Source organism: Sciurus vulgaris (assembly GCF_902686455.1).
Source record: "Sciurus vulgaris genome assembly, chromosome: 7".
Lineage (NCBI taxonomy): Eukaryota > Metazoa > Chordata > Mammalia > Rodentia > Sciuridae > Sciurus > Sciurus vulgaris.
The window spans coordinates 22,413,181-22,435,707 of NC_136467.1; the positions used below are offsets into that span (position 1 = coordinate 22,413,181).

The following is a 22,527-nucleotide window of genomic DNA, read 5'->3' on the forward strand; positions in this document are numbered from 1 at the left end:
GAGCAGCTGCGCTTTCTGTCGCTGCCGCCGCGCCGCCGTCGCCGCTCACTGGTCCGGGGCGCTCGGGTCCGTCCAGAAATTGCTCCCGCGTGTCCTGGCCTTCGCCTCCCTCCAGAAACGGCGGCCCGTTTCCATTGCGTTCCGCGGCCCCCGCTCCTCTTCCGTCTGGGCCTCCGGCACCCAAGGCCGCGCGCGGGTGCGGTATGGAGGCAAAGGTGACTTCCACGCCAGCTACAGGCGACTCGTGCATGGTGTCAGCAGAGGAGATCGAAAAGTGGATGGAGGAGGCGATGCAGATGGTGAGGAGCCTGGGCGGGTGGATGCTGCGGGGCAAACTTTCTCCAGCTGCATCCCTACCCTGGTATTTGAGCAAAATTCCCCGGCGCGCTGTTTCACACCATAATCTAGACGGTGCTCAGATTTTCTGGGGAAACGGCTGACTTTATATATATGAGAATATATATATGCTTAGGGCCTCACTAAGTTGCTGAGACTGACTTTGAATTCCCCATTCTCCTGTTTCAGCCTCCCAAGTCACTAGAAATGCAGGCATGTGCCACCACTGCCCTGTGGCAATAGGAGATATATATATACAGTGGCTCTGGAAGAAGGGGAGGAGAAAAATACAGAAATTACTTGTGTTACTGTCAAGGAGTAGGTGCTAATGTATCCTTTCAGCTGCTCTCCTTCCCGTGGACGCACACTTTCAAATCTACGAAGTCACAGTGGTTTGTATTTGGGGACCCTTGAACATATCGAGTAGAAGCAAGAAAGCTGAAATGTTCCTGGTGGGGAGCAGTTTGAAAGAACGTCCCTGTACGGTCAGCGCCTATCATTCGTTCGTTCGTTCATTCATTCACTCTACAGTGCTTTCTGCTGCCCTTGTGCTTCCTTCCCTCGCCCGCTGTAGTATTGAGGAGGGCTAATCAGATCCGGGTATTTTCCAAGCTTTACTCTCATTCGTGTGTACCAGTGAGCTCCTTAATAGGGATAAAAGTTTGTATGGTGTATGTATGTACAGCCTACTAGGACAAGTTCCAAGAAATGCCTCCTGAGGCAATTTCATCATTGTGTGAACATTATAAAGTGTACTTAGACAAACCTGGATAGTATAACCTTCTACATCCTGGGCTATATGGTAAGCCTGTAATTCCTAGGCTACAACCCATATAGCATGTTACAGAACTGAATACTGTATGATATTGTAACACAGTTGTAGGTATTTATGTATCTAAACAGAAAACTTAGTAATGATGCAGTGTAAAAGATTTTAAAAGTGTACACCTGTATAGGGCATATATCTTGAACAGAGCTTGCAAGACTGCAAGTTGCTCAGGGTGAGTCAGTGTGTGACTACTGGGTGAATAGGATATTGCTGTATACACTGTAGACTTTACAAACATTCTACACTTAGGCTACATTTTAGAAAGAGATTTTTTTCTTTATTCAATGTGTTAACTTTAGCTTACTGTAACTTTATTTACTTTTTAAACTCTTTGTTAAAAAAAAAAAAGAAAACTAAGACACAAATACACTTATTAGCCTAGGCTTACACAGGGTCAGTATCAATACCACTGTCTTCTACCTCCTCTTCTTGTGCCTCTGAAAAGTCTTCAGAAACAATACCATTCCTGCAGCTCTCATCTGTGTTAACAATGCCTTCCTTTAGAGTACCTCCTGAAGGACCTGTGCACAGCTGTCTGTCAGTTAACTTTTTTTTAATAGGTAGAAGGGATATACTCTAATGATAAAAATATAGTATAGTAAATACATAACAAGTAACATAGTAGATGATTATCTTTATTAAATTTTATGTGTTTTCACCAGACTGGCAGCACAAGTAGGGTTGTGTCCACCAGCATAACTATAAACTCATGAGTAGTGTGTTGTGCAACTTTATTACAACTATAACATCTCAAGGCAATTGGATTTTTCAATTTATTTATTTATTTATTTTTTGGTACTGGGGATTGAACCCAGGGCACTTAACCCGAGCCACATCCTTAGCTGTTTTTATTTTTTATTTTGAGACAGGATCTAAATTGCTTAGGGCCTCACTAAGTTGCTGAGACTGGCTTTGAATTCATGATCCTCCTGTTTCAGCCTCCCAAGTCACTAGAATTGCAGGTGCCACCACTGCCCTGGGGCCATAGGAAATTTTTAACTCCATTGTAGTCTTATAGACCACTGTCACATATGCAGTCCATTGTTCACCAGATTTTCAGCACGTAAGTGTATACAACAAACATATATGCATTTATATATAGATAAGTACATATCCGTATGTACATGCATTTATGTAATATACAATGTGTTTCATATACATGCATAAACATGTAAATATATATGAAATGCCCTTCAGTTTTTCATTTCTCTGATACTGCTGTAAAACAATCTTTTTCATACACGTTTCAATTATGTTCTACCCTTACTGATCTCTGGTCTCCTATAGTTAACTAATTCCTAATTTTTGGTTTATTTCACAAGTGTTTATTGAGTATACTCAATGTTGGGGATTCTCCACTGAAAAATTTTTTCTATTCTTCTCTGTTCTCAGAACTCTTACTAAAATAACCTCTTATATTGTTTTCCCTGTATTTATTCACTTTAACAACCAAATGTTTTTCAGTTTCTTATGTAAGGTATGATGCATGAGAGCATCTATCATTTTCTTCTACTTGTATAATGCTTTTTTAAATTTGCTACTAATACTTTTTAAAAAGCAATCCTTGCTTAAAAATATCTATTTTATATTATAACTCAGGAAACACATAATTTAAACAAAAGAGTCACAGAAGAGTGCTTTTCTTCCTATACACAGTCTTCCTGGTATTTTTATTTTACTGCATTAAAAAAATACTAATCATGACCTAGTAACTTGATACTCTGACTCATTCTTAAAGCCCTCTTTCAAATTTATTTCTTCCATTAAATTTAGAGGATGCATAGCCTTATATCTGATACTTAAAAATTAACATGCAAATATGCATTTCAAAACTTAACTTGTAATTTTTAATATGAATTTGTTTGTCCTGAACTCCTTTTATGTTATTAAATTCTCCAAGTTGGAGATAGGGAATTTTCATGTATTATCAAAGTTTCATTCTTCTTCCCAGCAAAAATTAGCTTTCTGTTACTATAGCAAAATACCTGAAATAATTAGCTTATAAAGAGAAAAGTTTTTTGGAGGTTCCAGTCCATGATCAATTGGCTCCATTACTGAGGGGCCTGTGGCAAGGCAGCATAGTGGGAGTGTGTGATAGAGTAAAAGAGAAAGAGAGCCAGGGAACAAAAGGAAAAAACAAAGAGACAAGGGCATCACAATTCCCTTCAAGGGCAAGCTTCCAATAACCTAAGGACCTCCTATTAGGCCCCAACTCCTAAAGGATCCACCGCCTCCTAAGAGTGCCACTCTGGAGACCAAATCTTTAAAATATGGGACATTTATCTAAAGCATAGCACTACGCCAAGTCATTTCAATAACATCAGGTGCTAGATAACTTCTAATAGCCAGGATGAAAATAATAAAGATGTGTGAAGGCTAAAATATCATAGAGTATGTTAGTCAGCTTTCCATCACTATAAATACCTGAGATAATTGATTTATGAAGAGAAAGATTTATTTTGACTCATGGTTTTAGAGGTCCAGGTTCATGACCAGTGGGACTGTCCAGTGGCAATGGTGGAGAGCCTGTGGTGGGTCGAAATACTCACCTCATATCCAAAATCGAAAGGAAATGAGAAGTAGGCTGAGGTGGGGTCCCACAGCCACTCTCAGGGCACTCCCCCAATGACCTAAAGCTCTCCCACCAGGCCCCACCTCTGAAGGGTTCCACACCTCCCAATAGTACCATCCTGGGGTCCAAGCCTTTAACAGGTGGGCCTTGGGGGGCATTGGTGAGGCAGAGTCAACTGCATTAGTATCTTTCTGTGGTGAGAGATCTAGAGGGCAGGTGATGCCTGGTGCTGGCAAAGCACAATTTTGGTTTCCTCCGTTCATAAGCTTTTCTCAAGTTGTTCATGTGCTGAACTTGTTTAGATGACACTTCTAGAGATGCTTTCATAAGGGTCTCATGGTGGTTTCAGAAGAGCTAAGTTCAGTCATTCCACTGAGCTTTTCACTTTTGTATCAGAACTGTGTTTTCTTCCCTTTCTTTTGTATTGTCTTTACTTTCTTTTAAACATCTTTTCATCAAACTGGCATCTCACCACCATCTTGTGCTACTCTATATCTAGACTTCAGGACTAAACACCTAAGTCCTTTTACTCTTTCATGTGACCTTGGCAGATCACGTCATCCTCATAGCTTCACTTTCTACTCTGAAATGAGATGTTTGAACTCTAGAGAATTTTATGATCCCTATGGCTTTGACATTTTTGTCTCTCAGTTCACTTATATATACCTAGGGTGCGATTACATAATTTACATCCGGTGCAAGGTTAGGGATGTCCTTAGCAGTTGCTTTTTTTTTTTTTTTTTAATGGTTTTGGCCAATGTGTATTATTTCTTCATGCCTTAAGCAAAAGAAAAAAAAAAGTACTTGTCATAAATCTTGTGCTTTTTCCCTGAAAGAAATTTCAAATCTTAAGTTATTTTTGAGAATTACTTCCCAAGAGTTTAAGATTAGACCAGAAGCATAACTAGTGCCAAATCTGGAGGCAGCCCGTTACTTGTTAATTAATTTGTGCTGAGAATTCATTTATTTGTTTTAGGATGGGGGTCTCACTATGTTGTCTAAGCTGGCCTGAAACTTGCAATCCTCCTGCTTCAGTCTCCCAAGGAGGGATTACAGGTGTGTCATCCTGCTCAGCTCTGTACTGAGGATTTGAAAGTGAGAATGTCCAGTGTGATATGTAATGGGGAGGATACAGTTGTCCTCGTAGCACATGGACAGAGTAAGTGTTTTTCTGTGGCCAACATAAATCACTCAAAAGGCTAACTAAAATACAAAGTGAACACAAGCAGGTGAAAACAGCTCAATTGTATTATTTCTGGGTCTCACTTTAATCATATTTAAAATAAAGAAGTTACACTGGAAATTTTCCATCATTTTTAAATTTTAGTAATAAAACAACCCATAAGCCTAGGTTATAAAAAGAAAGAAAATAGTTGTTGGGAAAACTTTAAATCTATTTTTTTAATGTTATCTAAAGTTAATGAGACTATGCAAAAATCAGTACATCCATACCAGTCTAACAGGATCAACATTTTTGGAAGGCAGCCCAGCATAACATTATGAATAGCCACAAAACAAAAGTTTGTATCATTTGACCCAGTAATACAGTTGCTTCTGGAAATAGTGTAGAATGATTAAAAAAAAAAAGATTTTCATTTCAAGGTTAGACATAAGAGTGCAACCAGGGAACATGTGATGTTTAGCATTAAATAAGTAGAATACAAATTATTTTATACATATAAGTTTAGAGGTTTGCTATGTTCAAATGGCTGCTGACTAGCAAACTGACCTTGATAGGTGCTTACCCTTTCAGCCTCAGTGTCTTCTTCTGTAAAAATGAGACTATAATATCAATCTCATGGGACTGTACAGATTAAAAAGTCAGTGTTTGTAAAGTGCTCAACATGATATGCTCAATATATAAGCTGTCATTCTGTTCTAGTGAATGAAGACCAGAAGAGAACATACAAAGGTCATTAACAGGCTAAAATTGTGGGTGATTTAGAAAAAGAATTATGAGTATTTTTATAGTTAAAATGTGAAAATCTAATTGAAAAGATTGAATTAAAGAACAAAAATTAAAATTAACAAAACTGTCAGTGAATCAGACTAAAACAAAAAGGTAGTAGTTATACAATCTTGGAATAAAGGGCTCTAAAGTATACCACCAAAGGAAAAAAACTTGAAAGAAAAATTATTGGGTTTTCATTATATAAACATTCAGAGCACCTACCTGTTTAAAAGATAATGTGCAAAGTAACAAAGCAAATGGCAAAGAAGGAAAATTGCAACATATGTAAGTGGATAGGTTTGGTTATCTTAATGTATAATTTATAGATGCCTAGACAATATATAATTTATATTGTTTTGGTTTCTTCCTGTGTTTAGATGCCCTTTTTTTCTTTTTTCCCAAAATAAAAATATTTTAATGTTTGATTTTTCTGATTATATCAATAATTCAGTCATAAGAGATTCAAACTATAAAAGTTTAATATATGTATATTTCTATATATGTTTAATATATAATATATATTTATATATATGTGTGTGTGTGTATATATATATATATATATAAAAGTTTAACAAATTATGTAAAAATTACCTAAAAGTCCTGCCATCAGAAGTAATACTTAACATTTTGGGAGCATCCTTTCATATATTGCTGTCCACATAGAAACATCTACAGGTACTTTTGCATAAATGGAATTATATATTCTTTTTGATTATTAGCAACTTTTTTGTATTTTTACAAAAAAATTTTAATTTTGACTTGTCATCTTCTCAACCCTGTCTCATGGAACTTTCATAGCAATAGAAAACCTACCAAAAGTAGGACAAAAGATGTATGTGTGTTTTAAAATCATATGGATATTGTATCATTGTCTAGAATAATATTGCCCAGTACAGTAGTCACTAACCACATGTTGGCTATTTAAATTTAAATTAATTCAAGGAAAATAAAATTCAACTCTTCAGTTGTACTAGCCACATTTCAAGTCTTCAGTGGCCACATATGACCACTGGCTCTACCATATTGGATAACATAGAATAGGGCATTTCCATTGCTACATCTTCAAATGGGGACACTGGGGTTGAGAAAGTTAAGTGATTTCCTCAAGGTGACAGGATGGTTAGGATAGAGCTGTGGTTTGAGGCAAGCCATCGATTCTGTTCTGGCCTGTGCTTCCAGTCAGTGTTGGGTTGCTGAGGCTCAACTACATGTTCTCGACTCTCCTTTTCTCAACTGCATTTCCCAACTTCCACCTTGAGCATCCTAAATGAACACTTAGTTTCTTTTCTTCTGTGAATTGCCTAAGCATATTTGCCCAGTTTTATTATTCATTTTTTAAAATCACCCTGTAGGAGTTCTTATGTGTTTTATAGTTATTTCTTGGAGTAATTCACAAGGAAGCAATAGACATACTATGTAGGGCAGTTCTTCACTTGTTTGTAATAAATGAAAAATTTGAAGAAATGTAAATGTCAAACAGTTGGGGTTTGGGTAAATGAATCTGATATGTTCATATAGAGGAATACTTTAAACCTTTAACCTTTAAAAGATCATGTGATAAAAATTATTATCCATCCAAGGGAAATGTTTATAATACATTTCTAAAAGAAAAAGGCAGACTGTTGCACTGTATATAAAGTGTAAATCTTTTTGACTTTTTAAAAAACTACAAAAGTATGTATGCAGGCATAGAAAAAAAAACTGAAAAACTTTTTTTGCCTTAGAATAATAGTAAAGTTTGGGGTGTTGATGTTATGAATTGTTTTTGGTTTCGATTTTTTTAAACTTCCATGTTTTCTTATATATTTTACCTTATAATTAGGAAAAAAGAAAGATTATACGTACAAAGAGGAAAAAGAATTGCAAGTTTTCTAGAATTGATAGTGTTTATATAGTATACATTTTCTGGGCACTTAGTATAAAATTGTGTTAGGCCCTACAGAAAATTCAAAGAGAAAGCCAAAACAAACACTCCTTCATTTTAATAAATGTGGCGTGATTAAGTGTTCTCTGTGTGTTAGGGCTTGTGCTGGGGGCTAGAGTTGCAAAGGTGAGCAACAGCACTGGATCTAGTGCCATCCTTCTAGGATTAAGCCACGCTCAGATGGAGATGTGGATAAGCAACACATCCAGGGATGTCACGGTTTGGATATGAGATGTACCACAAAACTCCTGAGGTGAGATAATTAGATTATGAGAGTTGTAACCTAATCACCTGATCAATGCATTTGATGGATTATAATAATTTGAATGGATTATGGGTAGTAACTGTAGGCAGGTGTGGTGTGGCCAGAGGAAGTGGGTCACTGGGTTACTTGGGGATTACACCTTGTGCCTGGCTCTTCTCTTTCTCTCTGCTTCCCAGCTGCCATGAGCTGAGCAGCTTTCTTCCACCATACTTTTCCACCATGATATTCTGCCTTACATCAGGCCCAAAACAATGGAATCATCCAACCATGGACTGAGCCCATGATTGGACAGAACCATGAGCCCAAAATAAACTTTTCCCCCTCTGGGTTCTTGTCAGGTGTTTTAGTCACAGTGATGGAAAGCTGACTAATGCAAGAGATCATCATGAGGGACAAATATAATACACTATCAGTTAATTGCTGATAAGGTCCTGAGCAAGTTCATTGAGATAAATTGTAGGATTCCTTCTGCATTTTAAGTGGAAGTGGGGATAATGGTTAGTGGAAAGGAAAGACTGATCAGAGGAACTGTCAGAAAGACATGAAGGACTTTGTCTACTATCTTTCTAGAAAAGAGCTTCCTAATCTGTGGCCCATATTTTAGGGGGATCTGTGAACCCCAAAACTATATGGAAAATTATTATGTGTATGTGCTGCCTTTTTCCATTAAGAAAGTCCATAACTATCCTCAGATTCTCAACTTCGATTTTGGCTCCAAAAAGGTTAAGAGCCACAGACGTAGCAGATCAGTGAAAAGACTCCCTGGCTGCCTGGTGGGGAGGGTGAGTGTTGGGAGGCCATGCTGAGGGATTTAAAGTGGATAGAGTGAAAATAGAACTTCTGGGAATCATTTGCAGTAACAGTTGTGTAGTTTAACCTTCTTATGTTATGATGCTGTACCTTGGAGTTATGCTGGCTCATTTGTTTTTTCCCCCTCATTTTTTGTCCTTAGTAGGAAATACGTCTTTGGAAACTCATCAAGAGTCTCAAACACGGTCTCTTTTCTTCCTACCCCTCTTTTTTACCACATCGGTTTTGGGTAGCAGTGTCTTTAGAGAACATAGTCAAAACTATAGCAGCTCTTCCATGCAGGAGTTATCTAAGTTGGCAGTCATGACAGAGAGAAAAGCAAATTATACTTAAAGACAAAATGGAGACCCATGTTCAGGCTGGAAAGAAGAACTTTTGTGCTTCAGTTTTGCAAGTTGATAATTTGTTAGTTTATGTAAGACCAAGATGCCATTTGAAATAGTGGCTAAGCTTTGGTCTCCCAAAAAAGGCAAGGTATGTTAAATTCAGAGCTGCTTGCACACATTTCAGATCCATTTTACTTGAACTCTTTTGTGTTTGTAAAGAAATGATCAGACTTGACAGAAGAGGTGGGAGGAGCATTGGAAAGTATGAAAGGGGATAGAGTAAAATGGATTTTCAGCTTAATTAATTCTGCTTTGAACTTGTCAGCAAAGCAAATATATGTGTGTTATTATTGGGAAACGGTTTCCCTAAACTCATTTCCATGGAGCCTTGTCTTATTCTCAGCACGACCTTCCTGACTTGCCATTCTGATCCTCACTCCCAGTATGGCTAACTAGGTTATTCTTCATTGGTGGTGGTATCTGTCCTCTTAAGATATTCTCATCACTCCTATTTGCTAGTGAGATACATTTGCTGAAAGAAAAAGAAAAAATCCAGAGGAAGAAATGGAAGGCACAAGTCTAGTCTGCTGGTGGCCTGGGAGCTGAGAGAGGCTAGTCAGGTCAGCAACAACCTCTAGCATGGTGCCTGCTGTTTTCAAGTGGGCAAGAGGAGTCTGGTAGGCAATGGCAACTCCCTGTCCCTCTCACTTCCTACCTGTGCATATCCCACTTGGTTTTGGATTCTCTTCTGTGTGTCTGAAATATTCTCATGGAAATAGCTAGAGTTCTTTAGGAACTTTCAGAAAAGCCTTACGTGTGGCCTCCATTTGATTATTCTCTTGCAGGTGTTTTTTGCAATCCTTAAACTTTCCATGTCTCACTCTTTTGCGACTCTTCCCTCTCCTTTTGTCTCTTGACCCATTCTAAGCCCAAACCCTGATAAAGTAGCTTATCAGTGATGTGAATAAAATTAGAGACAGAACAGTGACAGAGAACCTTGGAGCCTGTCATCTGCTAGGTACCCACAGATATTTGTTGAGCAGGTAAATGAGTAGAGCCAAGTTGTCTGGGCTGTGGCCCCAGCTCTCTCACATGGGAGAGTTATGTGATACCCATGCCTCTGTTTCCTCACCTGCTGCATAGGGAAGATCATTACACTGTCTCATAGGGTTGTAAACTAAATGAATTTATTCTTATAAAGTGCATGGGAAAGTTCAAAGTAAGCTTTCAAAAATTTATAAGCTTTTATATTTTCATGCTCTCAGAATCTGAATACTTGAGACATAAACTTAGCATTACTTTTTGGGAGGTTTGCTGGGAAAGTATAATTGGAAGCTAGAAGTTTAACCCATAGATAAGCCACTTTTAGACCACTGGTTTTCATTTCCACCATTCTACCTAAATGTCCCTGAGCTTGACAGTTGACCCCCATTCCTTCTGTCCTACTTTTTTTCTGGGGTTTCCTTTAACACTGTACACTTCTGGTTTCTCTCCTCCCTCAGTAGGCTCAATCTCTTTTGCAAGATTCTTCTTGTTTACCTGCATGTATTAACTTTTCATTTTGAAGTAATTATAAATGCACAGGAAGTTGCAAAACAAATGTGTGCAGGGAGGTGCCATTTTACATGGAGGGTTCCTAAACTTTTATTGTCTCACTTACAGTAGAAATTGTGGGACATGATGACATTCATTCTGTTATTGTCATCCATTTATGCTATTAGGACTTTAGGGAATCATTTCTATAATTTTTGGAAAAGCAAAAAAATTTTAAACAAGTCAACTTTTAACAGAATTCTAATGAAAACTTTGTAAATGTTATTTATTCTACCTGTTTGCACACATGTGTACTCTCTCAGACACTGGGTGCCCCTGGCACTTCAAGATAGTGGTTAATAGTAGTCCTGTGATCCCATGTGCTTCCAGTTAGAAGAAGAAATCGGTGTCATGGAAACTATGAAGGGAATTTATTCCCAAGTCTTCCTTAACATGGACACACAGCAGAGAACACGGGTGTTCAATACTGTGGCAGAGCTAGATTTGAGAAGAGAGAAAGCTCAGTTGCATTTCTTTGTTCTGGTGGTTGTACATGTGCATCTTGTTTGTGCTGCATCAGTTTCTTTCCTATAGCTTTCTCAAGTATTGAACGTTACATCTCAGGTTTTCCATTTTGTGTTTCAGGCCAAACAAGCCCTCGAAAATACTGAAGTTCCTGTTGGCTGCCTTATGGTCTACAACAATGAAGTTGTGGGGAAGGGAAGAAACGAAGTTAATGAAACCAAAAATGTATGTGAGTTGAGTAGTGTAATTGCAAACATACAGTATGGTGGTAGGAGCAGAGGGCACCTAGGACAATCGATGAGCAGATGAGACTGAATGTGACCCCGGAGTAGTCACCAGTGCTGGCAAAGGTTTCTTTAATATCTCTTTTTTTAAAAAATGCTTTTTTTCAGATTACAACAGCAATACAATGTTTTTTTGTTTTGTTTTGTTTTGTTTTAGATATGGAAAATTCAGAAAAACCTAATGAAGTTATAAAATCTTAGGGGATAAGATTTCCTGGTTTTCTGTTTCATACTTTTACTTTGACACATGAGTGAAACCCAGGTGGATTCTGTTACATCAGTATGTCAGCGTGGAAGAAACGAGTCTGGCTCCACTTTAAGCAAATCTAATACCTGAAAACTGTACTTTGCGAAGGAGATCAATGTACTTCTTCATGCATTCTTCATTTCCTTTAAATATTTTCCTCCTAGTAAATTAAGAATCATCTTCAATTTATAACTTCGGAGGGAGGTATAGAAGAATTATAAAAAAGAACCTATTTTTATAGTAGATAATTCAACAGAATAAGGTCTCCAGCACCAGCTGTCTTTAGCTGCATATAGTGCATGTGCTCCAGTGACTGGTGGTTTTCTTGTGGTTGGTGGGAATTGCATGATTTAAGGCAGTGCTCCTTAGACGTGGTGTCATAACAGTGTGTCATGGTAGGTATACCTGGGAAGTATGAGTATAAGGAAAATACTAAATTTTATGATTATAAAGTACCACATGGACTCGAGAATAACTTTTAACTGTAGTGCCATTCAAATGGACTTTGAGCTTACCATGTGATCTTGGGAGGCGGAGTGCAATCTAGTGTTGGTACCCAGTGCTTTAAGGACTTTAAAGTTCATCTATCACATCTACCAAAAAGAGAAAAATGAACCTGAGATTTAGCAAAACACAAGTAGAGTAGAAACACAGATTTACAAAGCAATTGTTATGAGGATATTGAAGTATCTGTAAGGTAAGTAATAAACATATATAGCAATTAATGAATTTATTGATGCTTACCTAGGAATTCTGTTGTTTTTTTGTTTCTGTTGTTGTTGTTGTTGTTTTTGGTACCTAAGGATTGAACTTAGGGGTATTTGCTCACTGAGCCACATCCTCAGCCCTTTTTCAGTCCTTTTAATTTTGATGCCGGGTCTAAGTTGCTTAAAACCTCACTAAATTGCTGTGGCTAGCTTAGAACTTTCAATCCTCCTGCCTTAGCCTCCCAAGGTGCTTGTGCACCACTGCATCTGGCATGGAAATTCTGTTTTAAACAATTATCGTATCTCCCAATTTGTATTCTGTAGTTTGGTATGATATCTTGAGCATGAGAATTTTTAATGATCTAACAATATCCATCTAATCCCCCTCCATTCCATAACCTGGATTTCTTTTATATCTAAAAATTAAGCAAGGTCTATTCTGGTATCCCGTGTCATATAGATTACCTTTTAAATATGCTTAGAAAGACTCTGGAACCTAAGTGAGGAGACCTGAATTCTACATTTGGCCCCCATACCCCCACTACCCTTCACCATCACCCCTCCTCTCCCTGTCCCTTTAATACATGCTAACATAGCGTAACTTCTTTAGTAGTAAAAGAAGGAGTTGACTGAGATGATTCAGTGCAATAATTATTGGGAGCTATGGGGAGTCATGATTCAGGAATTCTGAATCTGAGTTTTAAAGAGAACTCATGTTAGGGAATTTTTTTTTTAACCTCTCTAGGTGGTTTTAGTTTGATGCCAAGATTGACACTCTCTTTTCTAAAGTACCTTCTGTGTGAGTTTCTCATTCTATAATTTGCCACCCATACATCTCCCTTGGCCAGCTTTGCTCCCATTGGCCTCTGGCTTCCATGGCATCTTAGGCCACAACGCCAGCACTTCTCACACTGTGCCTTAGCACCATTCTATTGGCCTCTCCCAATTTTATGCTTGTTGAGGGCAGAGATGTTCTTTATCCTACACAGAATTTATTTCGCACTATGGTTTGTACATATTTAGCACTCAATGTAAATTATTGATAAATGCTATTATAATGGATATTTTAAATAAATATTTCATGGAAGATCTGTGAGCTACATTAAGCTATTTTAATAAGGGGGCTAGAAACCTAGTCAAGAATGTATATAGCACTTTACAGCACTGTGCTTCGTGTAATGCAGACATTATGAGGTGTGCAGGGGTAGATATCAGTGCACCCCATTTTACACATGGGGAAAACAAGGCTTAGAAAAATCAGATATTTCCTCAAGACCACACAATTAGTATCATCACTGTCAGGATTCAAATTTAAATGTAGTCAATTCCACATGCTGTGTGATTTTTCCTGTAGTGTGCTGTCTCCCCTGAGGTATCTGAGATTCATACCAAATCTCTGCTTCTCTACAGTCTGCTGGTATATAAAATCTCATTCCCCAAAATATAAATGATGACATTCCAGTAAACTAAATATAGATTTGCTTAGAGTGAGGTCAGTGACAGCCTTGAGAATATATTTGAAACTGAAACTCAAGCTTATGAAAATTTCAAGCTTCCCCTAAAATATTCAGAAACCATAGATGTCTTTTTTTTTTTCTTTCTTTCTTTCTTTTTTTCTTTTTCTTTTCTTTTTTTTTTTTTTTTGAGACTTCTCTCTGGCATTTGAATTGCAAGAGTCCCCTAAGGTACTTAGGAACTCAACTAAAAATACAGCAGGATTTGTTCAGCATCTGAGATGAGGTGGTCTTCTGCTGATGAGGTTATGATATGTGAACTGGGGAGTAGGCTGTCAGCTGCTAAGGGTGTCCCAGAAACAGTTGTTAAAACAGCAGAAATGACAGGCATCTATTTTTGTAGTTATGTTTTGTTTATCTGTAGAGTATCTATTATATGAAGCAAGCAATATCAATGGAAGCATCTCTCTCTTTTAAGGCTACTCGACATGCAGAGATGGTGGCCATTGATCAGGTCCTGGATTGGTGTCATCAGAGTGGCCAGAGTCCTTCTGCCGTGTTTGAACACACTGTGCTGTACGTCACTGTGGAGCCATGCATTATGTGTGCGGCTGCTCTCCGCCTGATGAGTATCCTTTGACTTCATAGATCTATGTCTTATACCCATCCTCTGTCAGAAAGTGACCAGACACAAAACCTGTCTTCTTCCCTCATTTTTGACACTGGGGATTCAACTCAGAGTCTTACTGCACATGCTAGTCACACATTACCACTGAGCACACCCTGGCCCTGTTTTCTACCATAAGAAAACCCAAACTTATAAAACACATTGTAAAACATTGTATGTCTTGGCCAAAAAAGGGAAAGATTAAAATAAAATTACCGATTTTTTTTTTTTTTTAAATCAAGATGTGTAGAACTATTGAGCAAATAAGCGAGAAAAAGAAAAGCTGGGAACTAAGGATAAATAGTAAATTAAGTTAAAGTGGATTATAGGAGGAGTTCTGAAGAATATGCACCAAAGGTTTAGCTTTGGATAATGGATTATGGATAGTTTAAACTTTGTCTATGTTTATCTGACTTTTTTGTTCACTAAGAATACCTATCACAAAGTATAAGAAAATTTAAGCCAAAAGTAAGTAAGTTAAAAAATCATTTATGATACTATAATTGTCTACAAATGGTAAATTATTAATGTTATAATTCTGGGTTGTGTCTTGCCTAGAGTAAGCAATATAAATGCTAGGTATAGTCAGCCTAAAGAGCTTTTAAAAAATTATATGAAAATACAGAAACTTAGTTTTATACTGGCATTTTCATGTACTTTTTAAACTGTACATGTGTGAATAGTTTTCACTTTAAAAATAATACAGAGGTTTTGTATTGGGGCACGAGGTATATTTTACTTAGGGACAGAAGCAGGAACAATCTGTTATTTTTAAAAGGTGAAAATCCCCGGATTGGTTTTCAGCCTCCTCTCTGGCTCCAGTTCTTTCGAGTTTCTGAAAAAGTGATTTCGGAAAAAGCAGAGAATGCGCTAAACTGAACGCTGAGCAACCGCACACTCGGTTTCCATTCTGTGGCAATTGTTAAATATCACTTTCTAAATCCTGCAAACCTCTTTCTTTTGTGTAACTGGATTGTGTGATGTTTAGGACTGACCCCAACTTAATTGTCTTGCAGAGCAGCCTGAGCTTTCTCTCCACAGTGGCTGGTTTCAACCCTCATCTTGCCACAGTACTGCCTGTACTATGTAGAACCTTAATTCTGTCTTATAAATCCCACTGGTCGTCTATGGCTGTCAGAATGAACGATTTGGTGGCTGTGGCTCTGTCCTAAACATTGCCTCTGCAGACTTACCAAATACGGGGAGGCCCTTTCAGGTAATATGATATGCTTATGCTTCTTCTTTCTCTCTGATTATGTTCATCTCACTAACAGTGTGTGGTCAGTTTTCCAAGAAGTTGTGTCAGAATCAGACAGGATTGCAGGACCTGGGGGGTGGGTTCCTTTAACCCCCAGTGGAGGACAACAGCTAAGTTTCTGGTCAGTGCTTCCTCACTTCACTCACAGCCTCTCCTGCAGGAGAGTCCTGACCTTCCCCTGACCACCTTCACCACAAACAGGTAGGTTAAGGAGCTGCCGCCGCCAGAGCTTTCACTCACTGAATGTTCCCTGCTCCAGGTGGACCAAGTTTGTTGAGGCTCAGCCTGTCAGTGTCAGTAGATACAATTTTAAGTGAACACGATATTATTACACAAATCCAATTATTTGCTTGATCGCCACTAACCTTCTAGCAATCACTCTGTTTTTATTTCCCCTGGCCTTCTTAGTGTTGACATTTCCCCCAGATCCAAGAATCCACATCTTTCATTTCTCAGGAATTCTACTTCCCTTGTGCTCTTGCCACAGCTCCCACATTTTTATGGTTAAGAGTATCAGCATTAGGAATTTATACGCATCCCAGACTAGAGTTGTTCTCTCCAAGATGGAAGGTTAACCCCAAAGTATTGTACTTTAAAAAGAAAAGGATTTAACAAATGCTGAACCTTGGGCAGTTCACTTCAAATCCTTGAGTATTCTTAGAATATGATAAGGACCAAAGAAGGGCTAAATTTGGCTGGATTCCACTGAGAACAAGTTTTGTAGAACATTCTGTCTGAATCTGCCCATCTGGATATTAGTTTTCCTAACAACTGCTATACATTTGAGAACAGATGCCTTTAACATCACATCAGAAAGAAATTGTGATAGAATGATGGAAGGTGAACAGTATAATTTGCCTGATCATTAAAGACATCAGCAAAGTCATTTGATTTTTTCCATCACTTCTATGGGTAACTGAAACTTTACTTGCATAACTCTTTGCGAATGGATTGCTAACTCTGTACAGTACTTCTTCATGAGAATGATCTAAATTTCTCAGAGTTTCTGGGTAGAACAAAGATGAGCCCCAGGATATGACATGGGTGGAACATTTCTTTCATTGATGTGAGGAAACAAACACAGTCATCTTTCCCTGACATCTCTGCACAGAGACAGTTTGTCTGAACTTAAAAAAGTTCATTTGCAGTTTTTACACCCAACCACAGAAGTTCAATTAAAACTGAATGACTATAGCTTGAAGCTGTATCTCTGTTTTGATACCAAAGCATTTGTTTTAAAAGTTTTGAGATTCTAAAGAAACATGGGTACCCCAGCCTTCTGGATTTTGTATTTTCTTCCTTTCTTTGGCTGGATTCAACAGGCAGGGGATAATAAGGAAGTAGGATCTCTTTTCTTGTAGAAGTATAGATTCTTCTAATACAAGCAGTGTGAAAGTTCATAGAAAAGACCAACAGAACTGTTGTTTTCAAAGAAGGTGTCAATTCATTTGTAATACCTGCTCTGTTTTAAAGATTTTTATTTTATTTTAAGAATGTGTGCTTTTTACTAAAGCCACAAATTTGTAGCTATAATGAATACTTGAAAATATTATCTTGATATATTATCTTGTAAACCCGTGATTCTCTTCCCTGCCTGCATGTCTGAATCACCTGGAGAGCTTTTATGCTCATTCCCTGTCCTAAAGCAAATGAATGAGAAGGCAGGGCACGAGCATTGCTGTGTTTGAAGAGAGCTCCCAAATGGTTCTAAGGAGCAGCTGAGGTTGAGAACCATTGCTCCAATTCCATGTAAGAGGAGAGAGATTTGCATGTGCGGTTAGGTCCTCTCCAGAGCAAAGGTGGGAGTCCTGGGGCACCAGCACCTATACACAGAAAGCCCAGGGCAGCTATGCAGGGACCCAGCAACAATGGTCAGAATGACAATGTGCTGAGAGGCCAAAGGAAGAGAAGATGAGTTAAGGAGGTGGACAGGAAACCAGGGTTTTGTGGTAAGTAGGGGCTCTTAGAATATCTGAACTTGCAGCTTCAGTGGAGTTGAGAACATAAGCCAGTGATGGTCAGATGGACAAGGAAATGAGAGTAGAAGTGCAGTCTAGAGTGTTCTGAGGCAGGAGCAGGGCAATTGCTTTGAGGAGACAGGTGTCAGGACAGTTGTGGTTGCCGTGGGGAGGGTGCGTGCAGGCTTTGTGTGGTCCAGGCACAACTCCTGGCACAGACGCAAATACACATTCCAAGGAGAAGCTCATTAAAAACATAAGCAGGAATAGGAGGACAGTGGAAGTTCTCTTTACACCATCTGTGTGCCCCAGACTCAGGAATCACTGGGACATGGGCTCAGGTACGACCTCTCACCTAAAGACAGGAAAAGACACCATGATCTGGAGGACCCACCTACCATGAGGCTGAATGCTCTGCATTCAATCCTTGGAATCATTAAACTGTCCCATTTTAAAGACCATCTAGAAATCATGGGGCGTCAGTGGAGGTGGATGGTTCCAACTGGGGTTGTGCTGGGGATACGCTTGTGGGGCACAGCACACCCAAGGTTTGATCTTGTGGGGAATGCTTCCCTTGGTGTCATCAGCATCATAGGATTCCCTTGATCTGCTTGCAGCCCCAAGTCAGTCCTCATTAAGAATGTCAGCAGGCTGGACAGAGTTTTCCTTCTGGCGGCTTCCAGGTGTTCAGTTCCCATCAGACTCCTCCCTCAATCACAGCAAGTCCTTTCTCTTCAGAATGTGTGTCCTAGCTACCACGGACAGGAGTGTAATCAGGTGTGCTCTGTGCTCCACTGGCTAATGGACCATCTCAGCCTCTCTTCCCACCTCTCTCTCCCCACCTCTCTCTCCCTCTCCCCTCTTTTCCCTGACCAGTCTTGGCAAAGCCAACCTCTAGGCTGGGAACGGCTCCCTCCCACTTGAGGGTGGGAGTAGGTATGGGGCCCTGACATAACCGTGTGGCCCCCAGAGCCTGGGCCCCGGCCACCTAGGGTCCATGCCTGGATCCTGTGGCCTGCCCTGCTGCTGCTTGGCCATGCGTTGTGCAGGCCTGGTTGCCAGCCCAAGGATATGCCCACCTCTTTAAATGCTCTCTAAGTTTTTTACCTTCTCCACGTAATATTTCATATAATATCATTCCTTACTGATACCACAATTTCTTATCTATCCTTTCACATGTTTTGATTTCCTCTCTCCAGTTAGATTGCAAAGATAGAACAAACACTTAAAAAATCCTCTAGAGCAAAAATTGACACTTTTTCTGTAAAGGGCAGATTGTATATGTTTTAGCCTTTATGAACCACAGTATCTCTGTTACAGTCTTTTTTTTTTAAATCTTTAAAAATGCTTAAATCATTCTTAACTCACCACTCTTAGCTGTGAACTGGATTTAGCCCACCAAGTGTAGTTTGCCAACTCTAGCTCTGTAGCATCAAATACTTAATGGGCCGCCAATAAATAACAGCCGATAAAAATAGTTAATGTTTTACAAGCACTTATGTCGTACCAGGTATTTAATAGGTATTATCTCGCTTAATCCTCATACCATCCCTCTGAGCAAGTGCTCTTACGTACATAGTACATAGGAGGCATAGAATTTAAGTACCTTACCCAAGATCACACAGCCACCAGCTCCAATAATAGTTGATTGAGAGTGGTGTTTGAGGCTAAATGTCTATTCTTTCATAAATGTGCTACTTTACCCATAGTAGTAGCCCCAAAGTAATTAATATTATCTGAGATCCGTTTGCCTATTATGTACATGTTGCTGTTTTTAGGGGCTACAACACGCGCTCATGGGAAGGTGTTCATTCTCACTTTTCTAATTTCATCAGTGCATTCCTGGGTATCGGGCTGAGGAAGCAGTACAGCTGTTGAAGAACTTCTACAAACAAGAAAATCCAAATGGTCAGTTTTCCTCTCTCTAAGTCATGCACCTCTCCTAAAGCAAATCAGTGTGAAGAGAGTCTTCATGTTCTCTTTTTCTTTTCTATTCTTTTTCAGCACCAAAATCAAAAGTTCGGAAAAAGGAATGTCAGAGATCATGAACTCATTCTGAGAAAGACTAATGCCACACAGTGACCTGGACAAAATTCCTGGCCTGAAAGCAGTTGACATTGATGAATCATATGTTTATATGTTGTTTCTCTGTGGAAAAATGGTGCCTCTCATCATTTGCTCTGTTAAGGGAACAAATTAGCACTTTTTAAAAGTCTGACAATTGTAAACAACTATTAGCTTTTCCACAAGCTGAAAGAACATTTTAAGAAGGGGGAAAAAATGAAGGTTTGAGGTTTTAGAAATTAGCAAGCAATGCATGCCCCTCAGCCACAGCATGGTGCCCAGTCTAGGAAAGGGCTGGCATTTCAGGGAATGTGCACCCAGCCCCAGTTACCTGCTTGTGTCTGAGCTAGCATGTGCCAGCTAGGACATGTTCTCCAGTACTGGCCTTCAGAGTTGGATCCCTTCCCAGGGCATTGGGGCCTGGCTTCATTTTAAATTGTGTATGAGTTATGTAGATATGACCTTGATTATATAGTTATGGTACAGATTTTTTTTATAAAGCATTTAAAAAATGCATACTTAAGTATTTGAGGTTCGTTTTAAAGTTATAGCATATTGCTATAATAAAACCTTACTTAGGTCTTCTTTGAAGAGGAATAGTCTTAAAAATAAAGAATAAAAGCAGAAATGAGACAATTCTTTGTTATCGAGCAACTGTTTTGTGTCAGGGTCCTGGAACAAAACAAAGAATCCTGCCTTCAAAGGGAGACAGATCATAAATATAGTCAATCGCGTGGTTTACTGAAAGGTGACAAGAATTATAGCAAAAAAAAAAAAAAAAAAAAAGGTAGTGGTAACACTCAGTAAGGGGGTGGGTGTACCAGTTGGTGGTAGGAATGCTAGTTGCAGAATTAGTGGAAAGATAAACTTAATCTAAAATCAAGGTTATTTCTGTTTAAAAATACGTATAATAATTTTTAAATTTAAGATCTAAAATTCTAAACTGTGAACTCCACACAGCGAAAAGTACCCACAGCAAAAGCCCCAGGCCTTCATCTCACCGGCTGGAGTGAGGGTCACCGATGGCAAGTGCCACTTTGCAGAGCCTGTCCGGGCGCAATGTGGGCCTCTAGCCAGAAGGGGGCCTCGCCGTTCCAGCAGAAGCCCAGCACCAGGCCCCGGGTGGCAGTGCCTTTTTAGTGCATTACTTCAGTGGATTCATTTCCTTGATGCAAAGCATCTGTATTTGTTGGTTCTGCCATTTGAGTGATGTCTCTGACTTGTTTGTTTTGAATTACATTACAGGCTGGAATGTAATTGTGGTGGAAGTATTTTTATATCACTGAGAGTAGCAGCTAATCACAGTTACATGCTTCAGAGGATTTATAATTGCTTGGTTTTGTGCATCTGTGTTCTTACTGCATTTGGGAAATTTTATGGAGAAGAATATGCATGATTTGAAATCTAGAATAATGTTACAGACACCTTCTCTTCAATTTTACCTATTTTTAAAATTGTCTTCTCATTAAATTTTAGTGCCTTGACTAGTTTGTTCTTTTTAGCAATTGATCATAATTCACTTCTGGCTCCTTATGCTTTTCTGCAAGCAGACTTCATTGCATTGATTATCTTGATGCCGTCTTATTGGAGATTATTTGTAGGGTAAACAACCTGTAGGGTCTTTCCTCTGTAGAGTAGCACCCAGTAAGTCTGGCTAAGCACCTTAAGCCAATAAGTTTTTGGCAAACATTTGCTAAGTTAAATTATTAGTTGAAACTTGGGGGAGGGGAGGAATAAATAAGGAGACTAAGATAAAAACACAAAGCCAAAAATGGTATATGGGTATTTTATCCCAGAGATAGTAACTACTAAGAATCAAAATAAAGTGGTAAATAGGGAAGGATAGAAAAGAGAATGTACATATGTTCTCCTTTTGTTGTATTTTAAAGAATTAGGAAGTAGTGTTTCTGGATTCCTTAACATAGATGAACAATTAATTTCAGCTTATCACCTTTTTAGATCTCTCTCCAGAGAATGACTTTAAGTCTGTCCTGAATTTTTGAATGCAGGCAGAGTTGCCTCCATCACTTTTGTAAAAAATCAGTTAAGATGGCACATTGCACCTTGGAGGCCAGCACTCCCAGTGCTGATGCAGAACCATGGGGGTGCCACAGACATTGCAGCTGCTGAATTCAGACAGCAATTTCCACGTGGTGACTCAACTTCTTGAGTACCATGTTCTCCAGTGACTTAGCCATTGCTTAAAGTATTAATATGTCTCAGCTCAAAAGTTTGCATTCAATTGATTGACACTGACAGTGCCTACCTAAGAGAACAGCTAAGAAACTTGCTTTGTGTACAGATGATTCTGGAAGTTATGGGATATAAATAGGTTTTAGAGTCACTGCCCCGTTTAGAGAAATGTGTGTGAGTGCGGGAGGAGGGGGGGGATGATTAGATCTAAGCTGCTAGAGTATCCAATGTTTGCTGGGTTTTGCAACGAACTGCTGAAAATGGGTGGTATGTAATGCTTTGGCTGCCGATCCAATCACTGATAAAAGATCATGTTAAAATATCTTTGTGCTTTCTTGTTACTTGGCACAAGCACCTCTTCCTGTGTTGTATTTGGAATATAATGGAGAGAAAATAGATAGCCAAAAATCCCAAGCACTATTAATTTTTCTTGAAACTTTTTATTTGAAAAGTTGTATATATCATGCATCATGGCCCTTTTGCCTGAATTGCTTCAGTATTTGATAGGCATAAGATATTTCTGATGTTACCACCATACAGTTAATGATTTCAGGAAATTTAAAGTTGATATATTTTATCACTGGTATTCCAATTTTGCCATTTGGCCCAATTACTCCTTTTGAG

The 22,527-nt window shown here is 38.8% G+C and overlaps 1 protein-coding gene across 1 annotated transcript; it reads left to right on the forward strand.

Moving 5' to 3' along the window:
- Positions 1-132: 132 nt before the first annotated feature.
- Positions 133-21,194, forward strand: ADAT2 (adenosine deaminase tRNA specific 2). The gene is made up of 6 exons (XM_079146925.1): positions 133-299; positions 11,192-11,296; positions 14,242-14,392; positions 15,540-15,646; positions 19,482-19,554; positions 19,651-21,194. Exons 1-6 carry the CDS (start codon positions 204-206, stop codon positions 19,692-19,694), a joined length of 576 nt encoding a protein of 191 aa, XP_079003051.1. The 5' UTR covers positions 133-203; the 3' UTR covers positions 19,695-21,194.
- The last annotated feature ends 1,333 nt before the right edge of the window (positions 21,195-22,527 follow it).

Excerpts from the sequence above, each read along its gene's own strand:
- ADAT2 (XM_079146925.1), top strand. The coding sequence starts at position 204 with ATGGAGGCAAAGGTGACTTCCACGCCAGCTACAGGCGACTCGTGCATG. Across the intron at positions 15,647-19,481 it reads ATACGGGGAGGCCCTTTCAG|TGCATTCCTGGGTATCGGGC; the intron begins GTAATATGATAT and ends TAATTTCATCAG. Across the intron at positions 19,555-19,650 it reads CAAACAAGAAAATCCAAATG|CACCAAAATCAAAAGTTCGG; the intron begins GTCAGTTTTCCT and ends ATTCTTTTTCAG.